General features: G+C 44.3%; 1 protein-coding gene across 2 annotated transcripts; it reads left to right on the forward strand.

Annotated features, from left to right (window-relative positions):
• Nucleotides 1-17,425: 17,425 nt before the first annotated feature.
• LOC306894090 (uncharacterized protein) lies at nucleotides 17,426-22,828 on the forward strand. Of its 2 annotated transcripts, none has more exons than XM_079456332.1 (3): nucleotides 17,426-17,547; nucleotides 18,121-18,396; nucleotides 21,290-22,828. In XM_079456332.1, exon 3 carries the CDS (start codon nucleotides 21,292-21,294, stop codon nucleotides 22,480-22,482), a length of 1,191 nt encoding a protein of 396 aa, XP_079312458.1. In that variant the 5' UTR covers nucleotides 17,426-17,547; nucleotides 18,121-18,396; nucleotides 21,290-21,291; the 3' UTR covers nucleotides 22,483-22,828. The 2 variants fall into 2 exon arrangements, with proteins under 2 accessions (XP_079312458.1, XP_079312459.1); XM_079456333.1 differs by having other exon boundaries at nucleotides 18,188-18,396; nucleotides 21,290-22,813.
• Nucleotides 22,829-24,376: the final 1,548 nt, after the last annotated feature.

Below are 24,376 nucleotides of genomic sequence, written 5' to 3' on the forward strand. Positions count from 1 at the left end.
TAAGGGCTCTGACACAGAGGGTGATGAGCATGAAGAAGAGGGTGAGGAGGAAGAAAATATACAGGGACAGAGAGGGGAACAGCCAGAGGGACAGAAAATGGATCCATGTGGATCAAGTACTGCACCATCAGGTTTGTGATGAAGAAGGTCTTTAGTATTTGCAAAACAGTGCAATGATAATTTCATTGTTGGCCTACTGTGTGTCCTTAAAATTGTGCTTTCTGCTGTACATTCCTTTTTGTGACAATATGACTCTAATGTTTATTTTTTTAAGTAAATACGTGGCTTATAAATTGAAATACATGTCGATATAAATGCGTAAGTCATTAAATGTGTGTTTACTGTACATCTTTCTACAGATATCAGCAAGTCCAAGAATGATAGACCAGTACAGCCCATCTTGAATATATTCCCAACCACTTTGACGGGGGACAGAAAACAGAGCTCAGGCCAAACTGGTATAATTGATCCAGCATTGTTATGCCAAGTTAAGTGTGGACTCAACTGTCCACAATAGGAAATTGTTGTACCCTGAATGCATTTTTTATTTACTCTACCTCTTTTGCACCTGCACACACTCTTGCACTACTGTACAAAATAAATGTTTATATGATTGTAAAGTAAAATAAAGTTTGTAATCTTTAAATATCATTTGTTGCAATTTTTTTAATGTGCCCCTCTGGTTAAACACTGGCCCCTCCTTGGCCCCCCTAGTAAATTTTGTCTAGAACCGCCACTGGTTCATCTTATATGGCAAACACTTTTATCCAAAGCAATACTCAGTGCACTGAATGACTGTGTTCCCTGAAAATGAAACTGTGATCTTGTCTTGTGATGTTGTTTTGTACAATTGTAAAACTGTGTTTAACAGATAATTTGTTCACTTCAGATATGATGGAAGTGAATAAGGACAGTCAAGATGAAGTAAAAGATGCTGATGAGAAACATCAACGTGCACAAAGATTCCAGAAAGTTTCACTGGAAGAAGCTCTGAGAACAGGAGACAAAAAGAGTGAAAAACAGCACATGAGAATTCACACTGGAGAGAAACCTCACGCATGTCTACAGTGTGGAAAGAGTTTTACAAACACAAGTGGCCTTAAGATTCACATGAGAATTCACACCGGAGAGAAACCTCACGCATGTCTACAGTGTGGAAAGAGTTTTACAAACACAAGTGGCCTAAAGATTCACATGAGAATTCACACTGGAGAGAAACCTCACGCATGTCTACAGTGTGGAAAGACTTTTACAAACACAAGTGGCCTTAAGATTCACATGAGAATTCACACTGGAGAGAAACCTCACGCATGTCTACAGTGTGGAAAGAGTTTTACAAACACAAGTGGCCTAAAGATTCACATGAGAATTCACACTGGAGAGAAACCTCACGCATGTCTACAGTGTGGAAAGACTTTTACACAAACAGGAAACCTTAAGTCACACATGATAATTCACACTGGAGAAAGCCCTCACACATGTCTACAGTGTGGAAAGACTTTTACAAACACAAGTAACCTTAAGATTCACATGAGAAGTCACACTGGAGAGAAACCTCATGTATGTCTACAGTGTGGAAACAGTTTTACAAAAACGAGTAGCCTTAAGAGACACATGAGAATTCACACTGGAGAAAAACCTCACGCGTGTCTACAGTGTGGAAAGAGTTTTACAGTCTCGAGTCACCTTAAGACACACATGAGAATTCACACTGGAGAGAAACCTCACGCATGTCTACAGTGTGGAAAGAGATTTGCAGTCTCGAGTAGCCTTAAGACACACATGAGAATTCACACTGGAGAAAAACCTCATGCATGTCTACAGTGTGGAAAGAGTTTTACAGACACAAGTAACCTTAAGAAACACATGAGAATTCATACTGGAGAGAAACTTCATGTATGTCTACAGTGTGGAAAGAGTTTTACAGTCTCGAGTCACCTTAAGACACACATGAGAATTCACACTGGAGAGAAACCTCACGCATGTCTACAGTGTGGAAAGAGATTTGCAGTCTCGAGTAGCCTTAAGACACACATGAGAATTCACACTGGAGAAAAACCTCACGCATGTCTACAGTGTGGAAAGAGTTTTACAGACACAAGTAGCCTTAAGACACACATGAGATTTCACACTGGAGAAAAACTTCATGTATGTCTACAGTGTGGAAAGAGTTTTACAGACACAAGTAGCCTTAAGACACACATGAGATTTCACACTGGAGAGAAACCTCACGCATGTCTACAGTGTGGAAAGACTTTTACATATACGAGTAACCTTAAGACACACATGAGAATTCACACTGGAGAGAAACCTCACGCATGTCTACAGTGTGGAAAGACTTTTACAGGCACAAGTGACCTTAAGAAACACATCAGAATTCACACTGGAGAGAAACCTCATTCATGTCTACAGTGTGGAAAGACTTTTACACAAACAGGAAGCCTTAAGACACACATGAGAATTCACACTGGAGGGAAACCTCACGCATGTCTACAGTGTGGAAAGACTTTTACACAAACAGGAAGCCTTAAGACACACATGAGAATTCACACTGGAGAAAAACCTCACGCATGTCTACAGTGTGGAAAGAGTTTTACAGACACAAGTAGCCTTAAGACACACATGAGATTTCATACCGGAGAGAAACCTCATGTATGTCTACAGTGTGGAAAGACTTTTAGAAAAATAGGTAACCTTAAGACAAACATGATAATTCAAACTGGAGAGAAACCTCACACATGTCTACAGTGTGGAAAGAGTTTTACAGTCTCGAGTAACCTTAAGAAACACATGAGAATTCACACTGGAGAGAAACCTCATGTATGTCTACAGTGTGGAAAGAGTTTTACAGAAACGAGTAACCTTAAGAGACACATGAGAATTCACACTGGAGAGAAACCTCACGCATGTCTACAGTGTGGAAAGACTTTTACAGTCTCGAGTCACCTTAAGAAACACATGAGGCTTCACACTCGAGCGGAACCCTTCAATGGATCAGTGCAGTAAAATGTAGGGCTGTACGATGATGGTAAAATGATCATCGTGATTATTTTGTCAGTTGAGAACTTTGGTTTTTAATCTCACTTGAGTGTTTATTAGGCCAATACTTTACAGCCAATGAAAATTTTATAATCTGCTGCCATTGAACTTCTTCAACATGGTATTTCAAACCACGCAAACAATAATCTATAAAAATGTCGAAACAGAAATGAAAATGTTGTGACCTTCAGAATGAAACCTTGCTGCTCCTTTTTTCATATAAATCCTTATTATTGGTCACTCTTCATGTTTGTCTGTGTGTTTTGCAAGAGAGTATTAAAATAGTACTAATGCTGTGAAAAAATGTTGTGCTCTTTTAGTTCCTGTTAAGTGGCCATTTACAACCATTACAAGATACAACCATGATTTTCTGACGCTATCGGGAGTTTAGTGTTTGCTTTCAAAACATTATTGTCATCACGATTGTGCTAAATTAACTGCACATTTAATACACAGCTCGTTGGAATGCTTGATTCTGATTGGCCAGTCGCAACATTTGCAGGTTGGTTATTCCCAAATAACAACCGCTCAAATGACTGATAACACAATGTAATAACATATATTACATGATATTTACAACTTATTAAACCAAATTGCCCGTTCATGACATATGAACGTCCTTTCTGACCAAACCGAAAGAAAACGGCTCAACATCTGTAATCTGAATGAATTTCTTTCTATATCACCTTCAAACCGTCGGTAGAGACTGTCTCCAAACCCACCTTTATAGTTTGGTACAAAAAGAGGTTCTGGTGACCTATCTATTTAATTTTGTTATAATTCAGCTGTTAGGGGGTGAACTCATCTGTTTCCATTATATTAAGCCTTAAAGTGCTGCATAATTAAGGGCATGGTCACATTTACATTACCAATTTACAAGTAGTCAACATTTTGTCATCACGCTAAACAGTACCGTTAGTTTTCAAGGCCATGCTACTTAGAGGATTAAAGCTGTAGTAAGCAAAGGAGAGAATGAACAATAGGATTTTTATAGACACAAGACAAAGACTTGGTTATTGTTTAGTCAAATAAATGCCCTTTTCCAACTCCATTTCCCATAATCCTCGGACTAATCACCACCAGGTGTTTCCGATTCCACTCCCTATATAATCTGGTTCCAGACTTTCAAACAATGTAAAGTCTTGTAAAGCCTCTCTGACATTTCAGAGTGGTCACTGTGTTCGTCCCTGTTGTTTTTGATCTCGGATTGTTTAAACCGACTGTGATGACCTGGGACCCGTTTCAATAAGGAGGTTCAAGCAACAATGAGTTAAAATATGAACTCTGAGTTGATTTACTCAGATAATCGCTACTCTGAGTTTTCTGTTTCAGAACAGCTGGTTTCAATGAGTTCAATCCACTCTGAGTAAGTTCACTCTAGGTTACGCGTGTTCACCGCGGCTTTAAAAAGCCATCATCAATTGAGTGAAGATAACACGATTCACCATGGCAACGCCACGTGACAAAAAGCGCTATATATACATTTACATGTAAGATATACATATATCAGGGGCGTTTCCTCCGAGGAGGCAAGGGAGTGGGTGCCTCCCCTCCTCCTCGAAAATAATCGAATGGGAATATTATTAACTGTTCAGAAATAAAATAGGACAGCTGATAGAATGTATTAAGCGAAATATGAGATCAATCAGCGTATAAAACAGTGTGAAACAGCGACCCCGCTCGAAAGAAATCCAAAGGTAGGCAGCGTTTCTCTTGCCTCCTGTAAGCTCACTGACTTTACATATACCCCCTAAAGCGTGCCGTGAGTTTGAGTGGGGGTAATTGAAAAGAATGGAGAAAAGTCACGTGAGAGGAGGCAATGCCTCCAACGGGCTATGATTGGATTAACTCATCAGCGACATCCCGCCTTCCTGCTCGTCTTCGTCATTCATTTTAAACTGCGGGCGCTAAATTAGATTGAACGTTAATTAAATAGTTTTATTAGTTGTATTAATCGGAGTTTAGGATTCGTTTAGCAGATGGCAGAGGCAGAGGAGTTATCGATTGTTGACAGAATATTACGTGGTTCAGATTTGTTCAAAAACGTTTGCTTGTGATCAGGCTTGCTCAGGATAAGAGCAAGTTTAAAGTAAGTCACATCTATTTGATTTGATCTCTTAAATGCTTTGAATATTTCTGGGACTGCTAATAATTAAATTGATGCTATTGGTAATGATCAGGGCCAGACGGAATGCGCGCGTCCGCGGGTACCCGTGGATATTTCCGCGGAAGAGTAAGCATCAAGTACTCTGCTGTTTAGTGTTTCAATCTGATGATTTTATGGCGTGATCGATTCCAAAGACACCCACAGTCTACTTCTCAAGCGAATCTAATAGATCGTAATCGTTTCTAAAATAGGCTAAAGAACAAACGAATATTACCTCACGCAAAGCAAAAGTAAAAACCACTTATGAAGCAGCCTGTCTATATAAATGTCCACACGATATGATGTTTTATTAACAAAGTTCGGGAGGAACCTAAGCATATAAATCAGCCCGATGTTCCATCAGCAGTAATCACCTATCAGCCGAGCACGCTATCTCTACTTAATTATCTAGGCTGGTTCACCATCAGCAATCACCTATCAGCCGAGCACGTAATCTCTACTTAATGATCTAGGCTGGTTCACCATCAGCAATCACCGTATCTACCCTATCAGCTCCTGCAAGCTCTATCATAAATAGACAAACAATCTTACCTGTTGCATCTTGTCAGATAAGCATCGTCAAGTTTCGCCACTATGTCAGAGTCTCCCGTGGTCTCTAAAGTAGCAAACGTTCCAGATCCTTCGGTGCCATCATGCGCACCCCAGCTTTCCAGCTCAGGGTCGGATTATACGGACTATTTCCAAGCTTCGCCGCGGGGCCGCCATCCCCGCCGCTCTGAGCGGCGTGCATCTAAGAGGAAGGGTTCGTCATCGCTCCCACCGGCACGATCTCCACCTCATTCACCGGCGTCATCATACGCCTCTGCGCTCCCCAAGATATCTGCATGCAGCAAGTGGACGATCCAGAGCCTTCGTCTGGCCCTTGCCAACGCGGACGTCCCATTCAGCAGGCGGATGTCGAAACTAGAGCTCTACACCCTTTACGTGTCGTCCCAGGCTGACGTCCCCTCGATGAGGTTGGCACGATCGGCTGTCAATAACGAGCCAGGCTCGGCTCGGGGTCCCGTCTATTCCAGGCACGGGCAATCTACCTCCGCGGCTCGGCTAGGCCTCCCTCACTCGAGCCGACGCAGCAAGCCTTCGGCAAGTCTTGGAAGCGTTCAGGTCATGCTAGAAGCCACGGATATCCCGATCGAGCACCTCCGGCAGCCCGCGGCATATCAGCTCAACGCGTGGGACAGCACAGCGACGGTAGATGACCGCCCCGTACAGGCTGGCCGGCAACTCTCAGGAGCCCTGGCTCACCCATACGTCTCAGGCGTGAGGCTGCCTCCGGTGGGAATACAACCGCTGGTCTCTGGACCACTATTCTTTGGCGCCGTCGCTAGCGCAAGCTTGTCTCCGTTACACATACAAACGCCCGACATTAGATTCGCCTTGCCCGCCCCGGGCTCTTGGCTCCCCAATGCGAGCCTGCCTCCGCTGGGGACACAAGCGCTGGTCTCCGGACCGCAGTTCTTCGCTTCCGCCGCTAGCGCGAGCATGTCTCCGTTAGATGCACAAGCGGACGCCATTAGATTCGCCTTGCCCGCCCCGGGCTCTTGGCTCCCCAGTGCGAGGCTGCCTCCGCTGGGGACACAAGCTCTGGTCTCCGGACCGCAGTTCTTCGCTTCCGCCGCTAGCGCGAGCATGTCTCCGTTAGATGCACAAGCGGACGCCATTAGATTCGCCTTGCCCGCCCCGGGCTCTTGGCTCCCCAGTGCGAGGCTGCCTCCGCTGGGGACACAAGCGCTGGTCTCCGTACCACAATTCCTTGACACCGCTACCACCGCTACCCCGAGCCTATCTCTGTTAGACGCACAAGCGGCCGCCACTAGATTCGCTTTTCCCGCCCCTGGATCTTGGCCCGCGGCGCCGGAATTGACTTCTGGGGTGAGGCTGCCTCCGTTAGAGTCACAGGCCTCAGTCCCTGGGCCTCATATCTCCGGCGCCGCTGCCAACGCTAGCACGAGCTTGTCGCCGCACAACGCGCAAACGACTGCCATTCTCTCTCTTCAACAGGCACGCCCCACGTTTTCATTGGCCACAGCCGCTGCCGGAGCCGTTTTCACGATGCCAGCGCCTCCACACGTGCATGTGATGGAACCTCCACCAGTCTCCAGCAACATCAGAGCGCAGATTTTGGCAGAAGTCCAGGCTGCTGGCGCTCGAAGCGGACCCCAGGCCTATTCCTGTACAACCTTATCCGGAGTTGATCTTCCAGTGAATCACCCACTGCAAACGCTTCTCGATGCCTCTCTTAATTCCATAACTAAGGCAGTTTCCCCCAGGACCCTGCAATCATACCTCACGGCGTGGAGAAGCTTCAGATCATTTCACCAGGCTTTCAGCATTCCCTTCCCAGAATTTTCTCTCCTCACAATTACCTCATACATCTCATTTCTCAACACCGCAAAAAACCTTCAGGCCAGCTCCATCAGAGGTTACCTCAGCGGACTCCAGTTCTTCCATAAATTGATTTTCAACTCCCGGTCACCGGCCATAGCAAGCTCCCAAACATCAATGGTTATCCAAGGCATACGAAGATCCCAACCCGCCCGTCAGGACGCTAGGAGGCCCATTACCTTGGAGATTCTCACCAAATGCATCTCCACCCTCCGCAAGGGATATCACTCCACACATGTTGCCCGCACACTTGACGCCATGTTCACATTGGCGTTCTTCGGCTTTCTACGATGCTCAGAGATCACCACCACATCCAAATTCGACCCTTCAGTTCACCCCACCATGAATGACCTCCAGGTGCTGGATTCGGAGACGATTTCTTACTCGATTAAGCAAAGTAAGACTGACCAGACCAGGAGAGGTCATTTCGTCTACGTGTTCAACATCAATTCACCGATTCAGCCATATCGAACCCTCCTAGCCTACCTTCGCTACAGACAACCCCGGTCAGCGGCCTTATCGGATCCCCTCTTCGTCGACGACTCTAATCGCCCGGCCTCACGCTTCTGGTTTCAGAAGCACCTCAAAGCCGTCCTGCTCCAATCTGGCATCCCAGCAGACAACTTTTCCGGTCACTCCTTCCGCATAGGCGCAGCTACCACAGCCGCCCAAAAGGGCCTATCCCAGCCGCAGATCCAAGCCCTAGGCCGTTGGTCATCAGAGGCTTTTAGAAGCTACATCCGGACAGACTTGTCGCTCCTCAGGGAAGCCCAGCAAACACTCCTTGCCCGTATCATCTGATAGTCTCGGATGTTAGTTCAAACCTCAGCCACTTTGACTCATGATTCCTTGAAGATCGCATCACCTTCGGACCAATCGACTCAAGCAGGCGTCGCATTCACAAGTTACCAGTTGTCCAGCTTTGACACCCGGGAACACCTTCGGAGGAGATGGTTCTCACATCTGGGGCTCGGCTGAGCCAGTCTTCTTTGCTGAAGGCGGCACCACAATACAGTTTGTTAACAAGGCAGCCAGCGCTTCCATCTCACGACGTTGTTCTCAAAGTCTCGAAGACTGCACCACTCGCCCAACCGGCCCCGCAGGGGTCCTAGCCTCCAACAAGTGCTCCGTAGCAGTAGGCACCACCAGCAATGAAGCCAGTATCGCAGCAGCGACCGCCCCCGCAGGGGCCCGAGCTTCCAACAAGTGGTCTGTAGCAGCAGGAACCACCAGCAATGAAGCCAGTATCGCAGCAGCGACCGCCCCCGCAGGGGCCCGAGCTTCCAACAAGTGGTCTGTAGCAGCAGGAACCACCAGCAATGAAGCCAGTATCGCAGCAGCGACCGCCCCCGCAGGGGCCCGAGCTTCCAACAAGTGTTCTGTAGCAGCAGGCACCACCAGCAATGAAGCCAGTATCGCAGCAGCGACCGCCCCCGCAGGGGCCCGAGCTTCCAACAAGTGCTCTGTAGCAGCAGGCACCACCATCAATGAAGCCAGTATCGCAGCAGCGACCGCCCCCGCAGGGGCCCGAGCTTCCAACAAGTGCTCTGTAGCAGCAGGCACCACCAGCAATGAAGCCAGTATCGCAGCAGCGACCGCCCCCGCAGGGGCCCGAGCTTCCAACAAGTGTTCTGTAGCAGCAGGCACCACCAGCAATGAAGCCAGTATCGCAGCAGCGACCGCCCCCGCAGGGGCCCGAGCTTCCAACAAGTGCTCTGTAGCAGCAGGCACCACCAGCAATGAAGCCAGTATCGCAGCAGCGACCGCCCCCGCAGGGGCCCGAGCTTCCAACAAGTGGTCTGTAGCAGCAGGAACCACCAGCAATGAAGCCAGTATCGCAGCAGCGACCGCCCCCGCAGGGGCCCGAGCTTCCAACAAGTGTTCTGTAGCAGCAGGCACCACCAGCAATGAAGCCAGTATCGCAGCAGCGACCAGCGACCGCCCCCGCAGGGGCCCGAGCTTCCAACAAGTGCTCTGTAGCAGCAGGCACCACCAGCAATGAAGCCAGTATCGCAGCAGCGACCGCCCCCGCAGGGGCCCGAGCTTCCAACAAGTGCTCTGTAGCAGCAGGCACCACCAGCAATGAAGCCAGTATCGCAGCAGCGACCGCCCCCGCAGGGGCCCGAGCTTCCAACAAGTGGTCTGTAGCAGCAGGCACCACCAGCAATGAAGCCAGTATCGCAGCAGCGACCGCCCCCGCAGGGGCCCGAGCTTCCAACAAGTGCTCTGTAGCAGCAGGCACCACCAGCAATGAAGCCAGTATCGCAGCAGCGACCGCCCCCGCAGGGGCCCGAGCTTCCAACAAGTGTTCTGTAGCAGCAGGCACCACCAGCAATGAAGCCAGTATCGCAGCAGCGACCGCCCCCGCAGGGGCCCGAGCTTCCAACAAGTGCTCTGTAGCAGCAGGCACCACCAGCAATGAAGCCAGTATCGCAGCAGCGACCGCCCCCGCAGGGGCCCGAGCTTCCAACAAGTGTTCTGTAGCAGCAGGCACCACCAGCGTGCATTGGTCACGCAACGCGCATTGGTCGCACAAGGGTCACACTCGTGCATTGGTCACGCAACGCGCATTGGTCGCACAAGGGTCACACTCGTGCATTGGTCACGAAACGCGCATTGGTCGCACAAGGGTCACACTCGTGCATTGGTCACGAAACGCGCATTGGTCGCACAAGGGTCACACTCGTGCATTGGTCACGCAACGGGCATTGGTAGCACAAGGGTCACACTCGTGCATTGGTCACGCAACGGGCATTGGTCGCACAAGGGTTCCCAGTCACACTCGTGCATTGGTCACGCAAGCGCATTGGTCGCACAAGGGTCGACCGCCCCCGCAGGGGCCCCGAGCTTCCAACAAGTGCTCTGTAGCAGCAGACACTACTAGCAATGAGGTAAGTATCACAGCAGCATCTGCCCCGCAGGGGCCCGAGCTTCCAACAAGTGCTCTGTAGCAGCAGACACTACTAGCAATGAGGTTAGTATCACAGCAGCAACTGCCCCCGCAGGGGCCCGAGCTTCCAACAAGTGCTCTGTAGCAGCAGACACTACTAGCAATGAGGTCAGTATCACAGCAGCAACTGCCCCCGCAGGGGCCCGAGCTTCCAACAAAGCTCTGTAGCAGCAGACACTACTAGCCATGAGGTCAGTATTGCAGCAGCGATAGCCCTAACAGGCCCTCATCCTTTCGTTTATTAAAATTCAGGTTGTACCTCCGTAACGCACAGCATGGCATTTGGGGGAGTGTATGCGTACTTCGGCGGTTGTCCAGCTTTATTTGCATTTGGGGGGTGTGTTCTGGGCTCGAGCCGGTTCCGAGCCCGGAGCACTTGCTCTGAGCAGGGTAGAGTGCTCCGGGTTCGGATAGATCCGGCGGGCTCGGAGCCCACTCCCTGCACAACACGCCAAATACGCATAACCTTCATTCCCATGCTTTACCATCTATCCCAACAAGGAGCTGTTTATTAGCGAGGGCGAACTCGTGAAATGATGTTTTATTAACAAAGTTCGGGAGGAACCTAAGCATATAAATCAGCCCGATGTTCCATCAGCAGTAATCACCTATCAGCCGAGCACGCTATCTCTACTTAATTATCTAGGCTGGTTCACCATCAGCAATCACCTATCAGCCGAGCACGCTATCTCTACTTAATTATCTAGGCTGGTTCACCATCAGCAATCACCTATCAGCCGAGCACGTAATCTCTACTTAATGATCTAGGCTGGTTCACCATCAGCAATCACCGTATCTACCCTATCAGCTCCTGCAAGCTCTATCATAAATAGACAAACAATCTTACCTGTTGCATCTTGTCAGATAAGCATCCCTCCTCCACCCCAGCTCCTCTCATTTTTCTAAAGTCCCGCAGGACCCCCGGGGGGGTGTGTTCTGGGCTCGAGCCGGTTCCGAGCCCGGAGCACTTGCTCTGAGCAGGGTAGAGTGCTCCGGGTTCGGATAGATCCGGCGGGCTCGGAGCCCACTCCCTGCACAACACGCCAAATACGCATAACCTTCATTCCCATGCTTTACCATCTATCCCAACAAGGAGCTGTTTATTAGCGAGGGCGAACTCGTGAAATGGTTGTCGTGTTCGTATTGCATCACATGTTTTTGTTGATAAAAGCAAGCTTAGCCTACACATTACACTTGGGTTTAAGAAGCGCTGCGTAATCAGACGCAGCAAACTCACACACAATAATGCAATGAGCGAACAAGTTTGTTAAAGCGCTTATGTTTTTTTCCACATTAATTCCTTTCTTCTTCATCTCATGTGCTGAGACAGTAACACTGAAAGATCCATTAAAGTAGTCAAAAACACGACTGAGATCGTCAGAGTTTAAAGCTGCGAACAGCATTTACATGTATGATCATCATTATAAAAATATGTCATTCTGCATGTTAAATGTATATTATAAATAAACAAGCTTGTCTATATTCTATTATGGTGTTTATAAAACATGTTGATAAAGTTTTTATTTAGGTTTAATTGCAATTTTGACAGCTGATTTGTAAATGCTTTTATTTTGTAAAGTTTAAAGGCCCATTCTCTCAAATCTTTTAACAATTTTATTTTAAAACCTTTTTTCAACTTATAACATATTTCAAACAATATAAAAACTATTCGGCAGATTAAGAAAAAAATTCTGCGCAGAATTAACAAAGAAAGTCTGCAGATTCCGTCTGGCCCTGGTAATGATGTAATTCTTATATAGGAAATATAGTACCAGAGGAAGATGAAGGTGGTGTTGATGTACCTTTTCCCAAAGCAGGGAAAATATAAAACTACAAAAATCAGAAGTACATACTGTAATGAACTTGTAGTAATTAAAAGGAATTTTTCACACATAAACACTGAAATGACTGACAAACGCACTTGTTAATAGTAGCCTACAGAGATGAACAAAAATTACATGGGTAGAAATCTGCCTCCTCATTTTTTAAGTCCACCGCACACCACTGACATATATATATATACACATACCTACGATTTTTGTCATGTAGGTGCAATCCTTCTGCAATAAAAAGAACATGGCAGCAGCTGAAAATGAAATATATAAACATCATTCAGTCCGGTGAGTTTAAATGTTCTTGCTAGTAGGATGCCTGACTGGGAAATGTTTGATATATTTAATAAACTGGCCTTTAAAGTTATGAGGACATGAGAACCGAGCACTGTGGCTATAGAAGACAAAAAACTGGCCATGCTCGCCCCTGCTCCAGCTGTGTAACGGAGGCCAGCTAGTGAAGAGTTGTGCAGTGTGTAAGCCTCAATCCCCGACCAACAGAGACGCTCTAGCGACAGACACAACAGGGACTGCGGTCTTTAGACTCGTCGTTAGAGCGCTCGTCTCTCATTCTGACCGACGTCGGTTCGAAGACTGCGCGAGAGGGACGGGTTACATGTGCACCCAATCACATTGGGAAATCCTAAAGGGTATTTAAATTATTAGCTTACTTCCAGAGTGGGCAGCAAACGCACACTATTTGATCAGCTTATTCAGAGAGACGTTCACCATTCACCTGTAGTCCTATGAAATGCTTTGATGGCTCTCAAAGGAAACTTAACACAAATGTATAAAAAGTGCTTGAGAGCGATGCACACTTTTCTTACTGCTCTGCATACAGTTGCCTTGCTAACGTGTTCTGTATCCCCCGTGTTATATAGAAAGCTTCCATTAGCAAAGATACATAAGGCCATACAGAGAATCTGCTCAGATGTAAGAGTGCGGCCACGACGAGTGAGGTTTGTTTTCTATGCATGAAACAGATTGTAAATATATTTAATGGACTGTAAAGAAAAACGGTATCGCTCAAATAAAAAATCCTCCGGTTAGACATTTAATGTCTGTGTTACGAACTTGTGCGTGATTAATGAAAACGAATGAAAAAACTATGGTTTCTCACTCTAAGTATAAGCAGTGGCGGCTCCAGACAATTTTGATTGGGGGGTCAATGGGGGGTTCTGGTCATTTAAAGGGGGGTCTCATGAAAACCAACAGAAAATACAGTGGACACGGGTAATAACTGCATATTAATGCTACTAAACAAATAAAACAACACAGCATATCAACTACTTTGTTTTTAATTAATTAATCAATTGTAGTTTGCAAACAATATGCTCGAACTTTAATTGTCATATCCACACCCAGTGCCGCTGCTAGCCATATTAGTACCCTAAGCATAATTCCATTATGATGACCCCCCCACCCTGAAATTTGCCAGTTTAACTTTTTATTACCAAACATATAACTCAATACCAATAACACAATAGCAGCATCGCAGTATAAAACCTAGGAACACAAAATAGAGAAAGTAAAATCTTCACAGCTTTGCTGACTTTGTAAACATATGTAGAATAGCCAACACACACCACACATTTGAAAGTGCAAACTTTTCTTCAGTAAACTGAATTTGTAGCAGCACATCCACATTTCCCGAATTTAAGTTAATTATACATGGACATACCTGCATGTGATTTTCTTCTTTCTTTTCTCTGATCTTGACTCCTAATGTCTTTTCGGGGCCATTTCCAAATAAGTTGCCTAGGCTACCGTCTGTCAAACTGCGTCAGGCGCACGCGCGGTCAACCGGCGCTGCCGCGCGGACCGTACATGGGCGGGTGGTGATATGCGATTGTTCGGCCGTTTTCTTTTACATATACATGGCTGAAATGTGCCTGCCTAATAGTTTTTCTATAGCCTTATGAAATAATATTAGATTTAAAAAAAAAAAATTCACTACGCTATTTTTGGTGCCGCCTCAGCACTTGGTGCCTTACGCACAGCGCGTGGGAGCGGCGGCGCTGGCCACACTCATGACAGAAGACATATTTACTATCCAAAAGAACGACGCGGGTATGATTTTAGTTGAGGCTGGCTTGGTTACTCGTCTGGGCCATGGATTAAATCCCCAGTTAAATCCTCTCTGCCATCAGGATTCCCACCATCCGTGCCCGCTGTAGCGCTCGATGAGGCGCCATTTCTTTCCATCTGCTCACCTGTCTCTTCCGCCCTTTTAGATATGACAAAGCGATCCATTTTTAGCTTCAAGATATTAGATTAGATTCAACTTTATTGTCATTACACATATACAAGTACAGTGTAACGAAATGTAGTTTAGGTCTAACCAGAAGTGCAGTTAGCAAGTGCAGGATATACCGTTAGAATAAATACAGAATACAATATGAGAGAATATAGTACAGTGGGCATGGATTATAAAAATATTTTGCAGTAGGAATGTTCTATGAAAATATGACAGAAGGTATATACTATGAACAATATAGACAGATGGCTATATACTATGAACATTAATGTACAGGTGGATATGAACAGATAATAATTTAGACTAAAATAGTGCAAGTGACTTAGGTATGCATAAATTATTGACATTGGCTATTAAAGTTGCAGTGCAATATGTGAGTTAATGCAGTTACATTTACATTTACATTTATTCATTTGGCAGACGCTTTTATCCAAAGCGACTTACAAGTAGTTTTATACAGTGGAACATTACTGCAGAGCAATCAGGGGTAAGGTGTCTTGCTCAAGGGCACTTCAGTCATGACCTGCTGGCACTGAGATTAGAACCGGCAACCTTCTGATCACAAGCCCAACTCTCTAACCATTAGGCCACAACTGACCCACTGGGCGCAGTTGTTGAAGTTGCAGTGCAGTGGATGAGTTAATGCAGTTAATAGGTTACAGAGCAGTAGATTAGTTAATGCAGTTATTGAAGTTACAGTGCAATAGATGAGTGGATGCAGTTAATAGAATTACAGTGCAGTAGATAGGTTTGTGCAGTTATGAAAGTGGTCCATTAGTGCAAATGAGCATTCAGTATAGTATGTCTGGTGTGCAAGTGAGCAGTATAGAGTGCAAATGATGCTGTGTGTGTGTAAACAGTCCGGTAGAGCAGATAACATGAAGTACTGGTGTGTACAGTTCAGTCAGGCATGGCAGCCCTGTAGTGGAATGTAAACGATGTTATAGCAGCATTAAAGTTAAAGGTATGAGGGGTAGTGGAATCAGTGGGGAGCAGAGTTCAATAATGAAACAGCTCTGGGAAAAAAGCTGTTTCTTAGTCTGCTGGTTCGGAGGCACCGGAAGCGCCTACCGGAAGGCAGGACAGTAAACAGTCTATGAGCGGGGTGAGAGGAGTCCTTGAGAATGCTGCAAACTCGATGCAGAAAGAAGAGACGCTGGTGAGCCTTCTTGACCAGGCATGAGGTGTTGGTGGTCCAGGACAGGTCCTCCGAAATATGAGTCCCCAGGAATTTAAAACTGGAAACACGTTCAACAGCCATCCCATTAATGTGGATTGGGTTATGTGTGCCTCCTTTCACCTTCCTAAAGTCCACGATGATCTCCTTTGTCTTGGAGGGTGTTAAGGAGCAGGTTGTTGTCTGAGCACCATGTGGCCAGGTGCCGGACCTCCTCCCTGTATGCAGTCTCATCGTTTTTGCTGATGAGACCAATCACCGTTGTATCGTCTGCAAACTTGATGGAGTTAGAGCCGTTCACAGGCCTGCAGTCGAGTGTGAAAAGGGAGTAGAGAAAGAGGCTCAGTATGCAGCCCTGTGGTACACCAGTGTTGAGGGTGATGGTGGCGGAGCAGATGTGGCCTATTTGTCAAAAGCTGAGGCCTGTTCCTCAAGAAATCCATAATCCAGTTGCAGGTAGAGTTGTTAATGCCTAGGTTTCCAAGTTAGATGATTAGCTTGGAAGGGATGACGATATTGAATGCAGAGCTGAAGTCTACAAACAGCATGCGTGCACAAGTGTCCTTATTGTCCAGATGTGTGAGCACGGAGTGCAGCGCCATAGACACTGCATCATCTGTGCTCCTATTGCTATGGTAAATGAAATGGTGGTTTCCCATACCGGGAGTCGAACCCAGGCCACCTGGGTGAAAACCAGGAATCCTAACCGCTAGACAGTTCATCTTATTAAGCTTAATTGTCAAACTGTGCATAAACACGCTATGTGTTAACAGCTGTCATTATTCCAGACCGATAGTTCCCATTTTCACCTCCTTCATTATGCTGATATCTTCAACTCTCATGGAAATGTCCTCACAAAACAAATGTGAGATAAATGCAGAATCAGTATTTGTCATTTAAAACGCACCATTCAATTACATGAAAAGGTAAACCTCAGTTTTTGTGCTCATTCTGATGACTTGAAATAGGTTTGTGTTTAGTTGTAATTGGTGGAATCTGGAAATTACTGAATTGAGTTGTTAAACTGAGTTATTTTGAATAAAATCGATTTTTATGGTGAACCGAACAGAACTGATTCATTCTGAGATCAGTTTTTAATCGAATTGAAAACTTGTTGGTTCAAATTGAATAAACTACCTAAAGATTCATTACAGTCAATCCCTGCGTTCAATGACAGTTAAAGTTAGAAATAAACACTAAGCATAATGCAGTTGAATGTTTAAACCGATATAGGCTAATATGTTTTGGGTGTTTAACAATGGATGTTCATGTTTCTAATCAAATAAAAGCTTTACATTCACTCTTCTAACGAAACAACTGGATTTCTTCGGGTCTATGTAAAGTCCTCCTTCCGAAACGCTCTGATTGGTAAAGCTGACGAGGTCTTATGTCTAAAATAGACTTGAAATATAAAGCGTTTTTATATAAAGTCAAACACCCCAAAACATACTCAAAGCTTCAAAATCAGCGAAATCATTTCTCCTTTAAAACGTAGATGCGGATTCATTCGCAGAGTTATTACTTACCAGGACTCACCAGTGCAGATTCGACACACCGCCATATTCCCGCCCACGTTCTCTGGTTTGTTACATAGATTTGAGTGAAGTCACATTCAGCCAATCACAAGTGAGTGTTAACCTACGAGGCGAATCTGTTTGTTCAAACTAATGAGCGGGAACAGCGGCTGTTGTATTGTGTTGTAGCGCAACTGAAGTCGGGTCCTATGGGCACAGATGAAAGGTATGGACCATATATACGCGTTAAAAACAAGCTGCTGGGGTGTTGATCATGTGTGATTCGAGTATGAGGAAGTAACGGCGTTTACAGGAGAAAAGTTCAGAGCTCGCGATCACTGCAGTTGAAGCTCTGAGAGGAACGGATGATTCATGCGCGTGCACGAATATTACATGTAATATTATAATTGAACGTTTTCGATGTCCCGCGGAACAGACCCGGAAGTGACGCTCCAGGCATTGGCATGTTCCGTGTCATGAGGTTTCCCTCTGTTATTTAAAGTATTTGACGTAAGGATTTTTAACGTCATCAACCCTGAACCCTGACCTCTATGACAAGAATAGACGCGAATATTGTGCTTCAAAAGAACGTTTGAATATCTGTGTGTGTCATTGAAACACGTCTGTTTAGCACAGCAGTTCAAATCTAAGAGCAATAATACATTTGAATGTTATTTCTCATAAATATCTCGACTATACATTGTAATCTGGTGAATTAAAGTCTCAATGTCCTGCTGAAACAGCAACATCAGCAAAACCTTGTTTCCTTAAAGTAAATATACGTGTGTATGTGTGACAGTATCTTTTAAAATGGCGCCTCCGCTCCTGGATAAAGACTCATCTGAATCCTTCTCTAACATCTCCAGTTCACACCAACAGTGATTGACACCTTCAGTAAAGCTCCTCCTACATCAAACCACCAATAAATACCAGAAAGCAACAAGCAGAAGAATCACTTCAGGTGTAAGAACTGAAATCTTCACACAGTTGTTGGAGTTTGTGGAAGAGAAGCTTGAGAACACGAGAGATCCAGAACTACACACAACAGAAACTCAGAGGACTAAAGAACACAGAGGTTGGTTTCTGTTTTTAAATCTTTATTACAGATTGGATTTAAAATCTACATAATAAATTTAGTGATTGTTGGTGGACAATAAATGCAGAAAATTAGCAATAAAATACATTTCATTAATAATATAGGTTGTAGGTTGACCCCCCTTTCTGCTTTGTTTATAAATAGCTTTTTTGACCCTTTCTTTACACATTTTCATCAGTCTATTTTTTATTGTCTTTGTCACGAAACTGCTCCGAGACTTGGAGGTTAGATCCAAATGCAGCTTTTATTTAAAGGGGTAATCCAAAGGCGTAATCCAAATAACGGGCAGGGGTCATACACAGGCAGGCAGTTCAAACAAAGCAACAAAAAACAAAGAAACAAACAAACACAAGCAGGGACCAGGGGCCTGTACCATGAATGTAGCTGAACAAACTCAGGGTTACAGGATTAGTTTTGGGTTGACAAAACCAAACCAACGTGATCAAGCTTTGTTGGTACCATGAAGCAGCTCGTGGAGTTTCTTTGTCAACTCAAGCTTTGATCCTGAAGCTAAGATTAGTTTGCGCGCGCGCACATGAACGAGTGACGTCAGCATGGCTAAACCAATCGCATTATAAATGAATAAAGCGATTTCCACAATATGAACACAAAGTTGAATTTCAGCCATGGAGTGATATGTTTCTGCTGTCTACGCAAGAGAGATGTGTTTCAGAAACACTGCTGATTGAGTTAATGTTAAATTAAATGACTATAGTACACACATTTACTGTAGTGCTGTAGGGCAAACAGGATCCGTGGGGTCCTCGGTGGAACTACAAGGGGTCTGTGTCCTTGCGGGCAACTTTTTTTTATGTAAGGCATGCGTACAGAAATATTACAACAAAGTTCATTGAAGCTCCTGCATATTGCAATTTTAACCTGCGTGCGGACAAAAAACATCCATTCAGGCAGCAGAAGCAGTGAACCTTACATCTGCTTCATCATTTCCCTTCAGAGTACACATGAGAGGAGTCGCGTGCAAATAAAGTTCATTCTCATATATTTCTGAACTTACAAATTTGTTAAAGCTGTAAACGGCTATTTTGACAGGCAAATGACACCACACCGCTTCTGCATTGTAAACTCTGACATCTTACATGTTTAAAATCAATGAAACATGCACCGTGTACTGATGGGCATGTCAAACAAGTTGCCCAAAAAATAACGCGGACTGATTGCATGTTGGTCTCCTTTTAGTCTGATATTATGCTCTGCAGAAAAAAACTCGTTTATTTTTTTGCAGAGAGACAACGGAGCTCAGAATTATAAAATAGCGGTGTGTTCTGCAACACAGAGAAGCGGAAGAAAATATAAGAATTACACTTAATAAAACGGCCTGCTTTTACAACAGAATACATAAGCCTTTACATTTAATAGACTTTGCGCCATTAACCAGGGTCAGTCTTTTCATTGAAGCCTTAATAAAAACTACGGTTCAGGACAAAGAAAAATGTTCTTATACAGTGAAACTGAAAGTGTTCCTAGATGTTCTGCACCACAGACAAGAATGTAAAAAATCCAATGCAAATACATGTGAGACAATAAAAGTGGAATATAAGTAAGTTAGGGAATTTCATATGAGTGTAAGGGAAAGCCAGCAAATCTGTAAAATCAGATTTTACCTTTATAGTTGTAGTGATAGTCATTACGGTAATCATTGCATGTTATGTACTGCCCGCTTAAGACGGGGACTACGGTAGTAGTACGGGGTTCATCCGTAATGCCATGGCCTGTGAAATGTTAATAAAGACGACTACGAGTTAACACAGACGTGCGTGTGTATGGTCCTTATTCCTACGAGTGCCATCCTAACATTACAATAGTAACCAATATTTTATTTTATATGTTTATTTTATTAAACAGTATAAAAAATAACTAGCCATTCTAACACGCACTGTGAGTCAGTTACGTCACCTATATGTTTCTTTGCTCACAGCTGATTGGTCAAACTTCAGTCTGAGATCTTGAATCCAGAACATAATCTGCCCCGGAGCAGGTTAGCCATGCAGCGTAAGATACCATGGCAACGAACACCGATTAAAGCCGAGCTACTCTCATGGTACCTAAAACCCAGGGTTGGCACAAACTAAACTGAAACATAGCTGGCTAGCCACCTAAACCAGCTTCATGGTACAGGCCCCAGAGGCAAAAGCGTAAACAGGGAACCAGGCAAGAAAGCCAAAGACCAAAATACAATAAACCAGGGAAACGCTCGGAAATGCAGTGAGACACAAACAAAACTTCGCAGTGTGTGAATGAGTGAACAAGGTATAAATAGACTGAGATTAATGGGGTGATGAGACACAGGTGAATGCAATCAGTGATGATGAGTCCGGGAAGTGCGTTATGGGAGATGTAGTTTTGTGAGTGAATGATAAGTTTGATGTGGAGTGCCCTCTGGTGGTTCTCAAGGGCACTCCAGCTGGTGACCGTTACAGTCTTATTGGAAAAACACATGAATGCATTTGTTCTTCTACCAGACCAGAACACAGACGTGATGATTATAATTACAGGACATATAATTCAATGACACAACTTATTTTTTTTAAATAAACATGAATTTGTTCTCTGGCTTGCACAAATAATATTTTAACATAGAAATAATAATTCTATTGCTTTTTTCTGCTGGAAATCTCATTACCGTAAAGCGTCCCGCTACATCTGAGTGCATTTTATGTTGTAATTTAAACCGAGTAAAGTTAAAATATTCTCTTAGGATGTGTTCATCTTACATGGCAAACACTTTTATCCAAAGCAATACTCAGTGCACTGAATGACTGTGTTCGCTGAAAATGAAACCATGATCTTGTCTTGTGATGTTGTTTTGTACAATTGTAAAACTGTGTTTAACAGATAGTTTTGTTCACTTCAGATATGATGGAAGAGAATAAGGACAGTCAAGATGAAGTGAAAGATGCTGATCAGAAACATCAACGTGCACAAAGATTCCAGAAAGTTTCACTGGAAGAAGCTCTGAGAACAGGAGACAAAAAGAGTGAAAAACAGCACATGAGAATTCACACCAGAGAGAAACATCACACATGTCTACAGTGTGGAAAGAGTTTTACATGCACAAGTGACCTTAAGAAACACATGAGAATTCACACTGGAGAGAAACCTCACGCATGTCTACAGTGTGGAAAGACTTTTACACAAACAGGAAACCTTCAGATACACATGAGAATTCACACTGGAGAGAAACCTCACACATGTCTACAGTGTGGAAAGAGTTTTACACAGACAGGTCACCTAAAGATTCACATGAGAATTCACACTGGAGAGAAACCTCATGTATGTCTACAGTGTGGAAAGAGTTTTACAGAAACAGGAAAACTTCAGACACACATGAGAATTCACACGGGAGAGAAACCTCACGTTTGTCTACAGTGTGGAAAGACTTTTACACAAACAGGAAGCCTTCAGACACACATGAGAATTCACACTGGAGAGAAACCTCACGCATGTCTACAGTGTGGAAAGAGTTTTACACAGACAGGTCACCTAAAGATTCACATGAGAATTCACACTGGAGAGAAACCTCACGCATGTCTACAGTGTGGAAAGAGTTTTACAGAAACAGGAAAACTTCAGACACACATGAGAATTCACACTGGAGAGAAACCTCACGTATGTCTACAGTGTGGAAAGACTTTTACACAAACAGGAAGCCTTCAGACACACATGAGAATTCACACTGGAGAGAAACCTCACGCATGTCTACAGTGTGGAAAGACTTTTACACAAACAGGAAACCTTCAGACACACATGAGAATTCACACTGGAGAGAAACTTCACGCATGTCTACAGTGTGGAAAGAGTTTTACACAAACAGGAAACCTTCAGATACACATGAGAATTCACACTGGAGAGAAACCTCATGTATGTCTACAGTGTGGAAAGAGTTTTACAGAAACAGGTCACCTTAAGAGACACATGAGAATTCACACTGGAGAGAAACCTCACGTATGTCTACAGTGTGGAAAGACTTTTACAGATCCGAGTAGCCTTAAGAGACACACGAGGCTTCACACTCGAGCGGAACCCTCCAATGGATCACTGCAGTAAACCGTAGGCCTGTACGATGATGGTAAAATGATCATCACGATTATTTTGTCAGTTGAGAACTTTGGTTTTTAATCTCACTTGAGTGTTTATTAGGCCTAAACTTTACAGCCAATGAAAATGTTATAATCTGCTGCCATTGAACTTCTTCAACATGGTATTTCAAACCACGCAAACAATAATCTATAAAAATGTCGAAACAGAAATGAAAATGTTGTGACCTTCGGAATGAAACCTTGCTGCTCCTTTTTTCATATAAATCCTTATTATTGGTCACTCTTAATGTTTGTCTGTGTGTTTTGCAAGAGAGTATTAAAATAGTACAAATGCTGTGAAAAAATGTCGTGCTCTTTTATTTCTCTTTTAAGTGGCCATTTACAACCATTACAAGCAGGGCTGGGGCGATTTTTTTCGATAAATTCGAGTTTACGTTTTAACACGATTTAATTTTTGTTAAATCGAGACATCGAGATTTAAAAAAAAAAAGTTTATCATGCACATCCAATTAGATACGTTTGAAATACTTGTCAATACCACTTGATGGCGCGCTTGAACGCGTCTCAACCGCTCATTCAGTGAGAAATCAGTAACGTAGAAGTTAACGGCTAACATCATGGAGACGCCTGGCTCTTCGCATCAGGATGATCTTGTATCAAAGAAAGGTAGTAATGTTACTTCAGTGATTTGGAAATGGTTTGGATTTGAGAGGGCAGACGTCAAACAAACTTTCGTCAAATGCAAGACATGTCGAAAGTCAGTTGCAATCGGCAGTGGCAGCACAACTAATTTGTTTCAGCATTTGCGACAGAGACATTAGGCTGAATGGCTCGAATGCACAAAATTAAGAGATGAAAACAACACTGTCAGCCATCCAAAGACGACAGATACACATCGAAATGCACAACGCCAGGTTTCATTAGCGGCATCATTTTCCAATGCCATTCAATATGATAGAAAGTCACACCGATGGCAAGAAATAACAAATGCTGTGGCATTTCATATTGCAAAGGACATGGTTCCCATGCACACCGTGGAAAGGCAAAGGTTCATAAATATGCTACACGCCGTTGATCCAAGATACAAGTTACCAAGCCGCAAACATTTTACAGAAGCCGCAATTCCCCGAATGTACACTGAAACACGCGAAAAAGTGTCGGAACAGCTTTATAGCGCATCTTTTTTTTCCACGACGACTGACCTGTGGAGTAGTCGTACTCTCAGTGGCGGCCGGCCAATAGAGGGCGCTAGGGCGCCGCCCCCCCTTAAGCCACAAAAAAAAAAATTAAAACAATTAAAACAAAAATAGTAATAATAATGAGAAAAACATCAGTATGTCAATATTTGTGTGTTTTAAATATGGAATGCACCCAGTAATACATGTAAAATATGATACAAAATCATATTTGCAACCTTTCCTCTGCCTGTCTGACCGCTTCATCAGCTCTGGGGCGATAGAGAAAGCGCCCCAAGGAGGCGGGTCTATGTAGCAGTTAAGCCAATTGCTAATTTAAGGTATGAATGTATGACATAAAATTTAGCCAATCAGCGTTCTTAAATAGAATCCAAGAAGGGCGATAATTTTATCGCCCCAAGCCCTGATAAAATAAGGACTGGGCTCGCCTCTAGGGGCGCCATTTTTACTAAACGACAATGGCGAGCGCGGACGTTACTCCTCCAAGACCCAACCCTAACTCGGTGAAATCTCTCCTCCAAGATCCGTTTGAGAGGAGAACTTTGTCGGAGAAAGTTCGGGTGAAAGAGCTGGGCCCAGAACAAGCTGACCTCTCAATTAAACAGCAGGCTAGCGAAAAAGGGAAGCAGTATATGCGCGGCTTCTCCCGTAGCTGGTACACCAGGAAGGCTTGGCTAGCTGGGTGCACCCATGCTAATGCTTTAT

Source organism: Barbatula barbatula, assembly GCF_947034865.1.
Source record: "Barbatula barbatula genome assembly, chromosome: 5".
NCBI lineage: Eukaryota > Metazoa > Chordata > Actinopteri > Cypriniformes > Nemacheilidae > Barbatula > Barbatula barbatula.

Excerpts from the sequence above, each read along its gene's own strand:
- LOC306894090 (XM_079456332.1), top strand. The coding sequence starts at position 21,292 with ATGATGGAAGAGAATAAGGACAGTCAAGATGAAGTGAAAGATGCTGAT.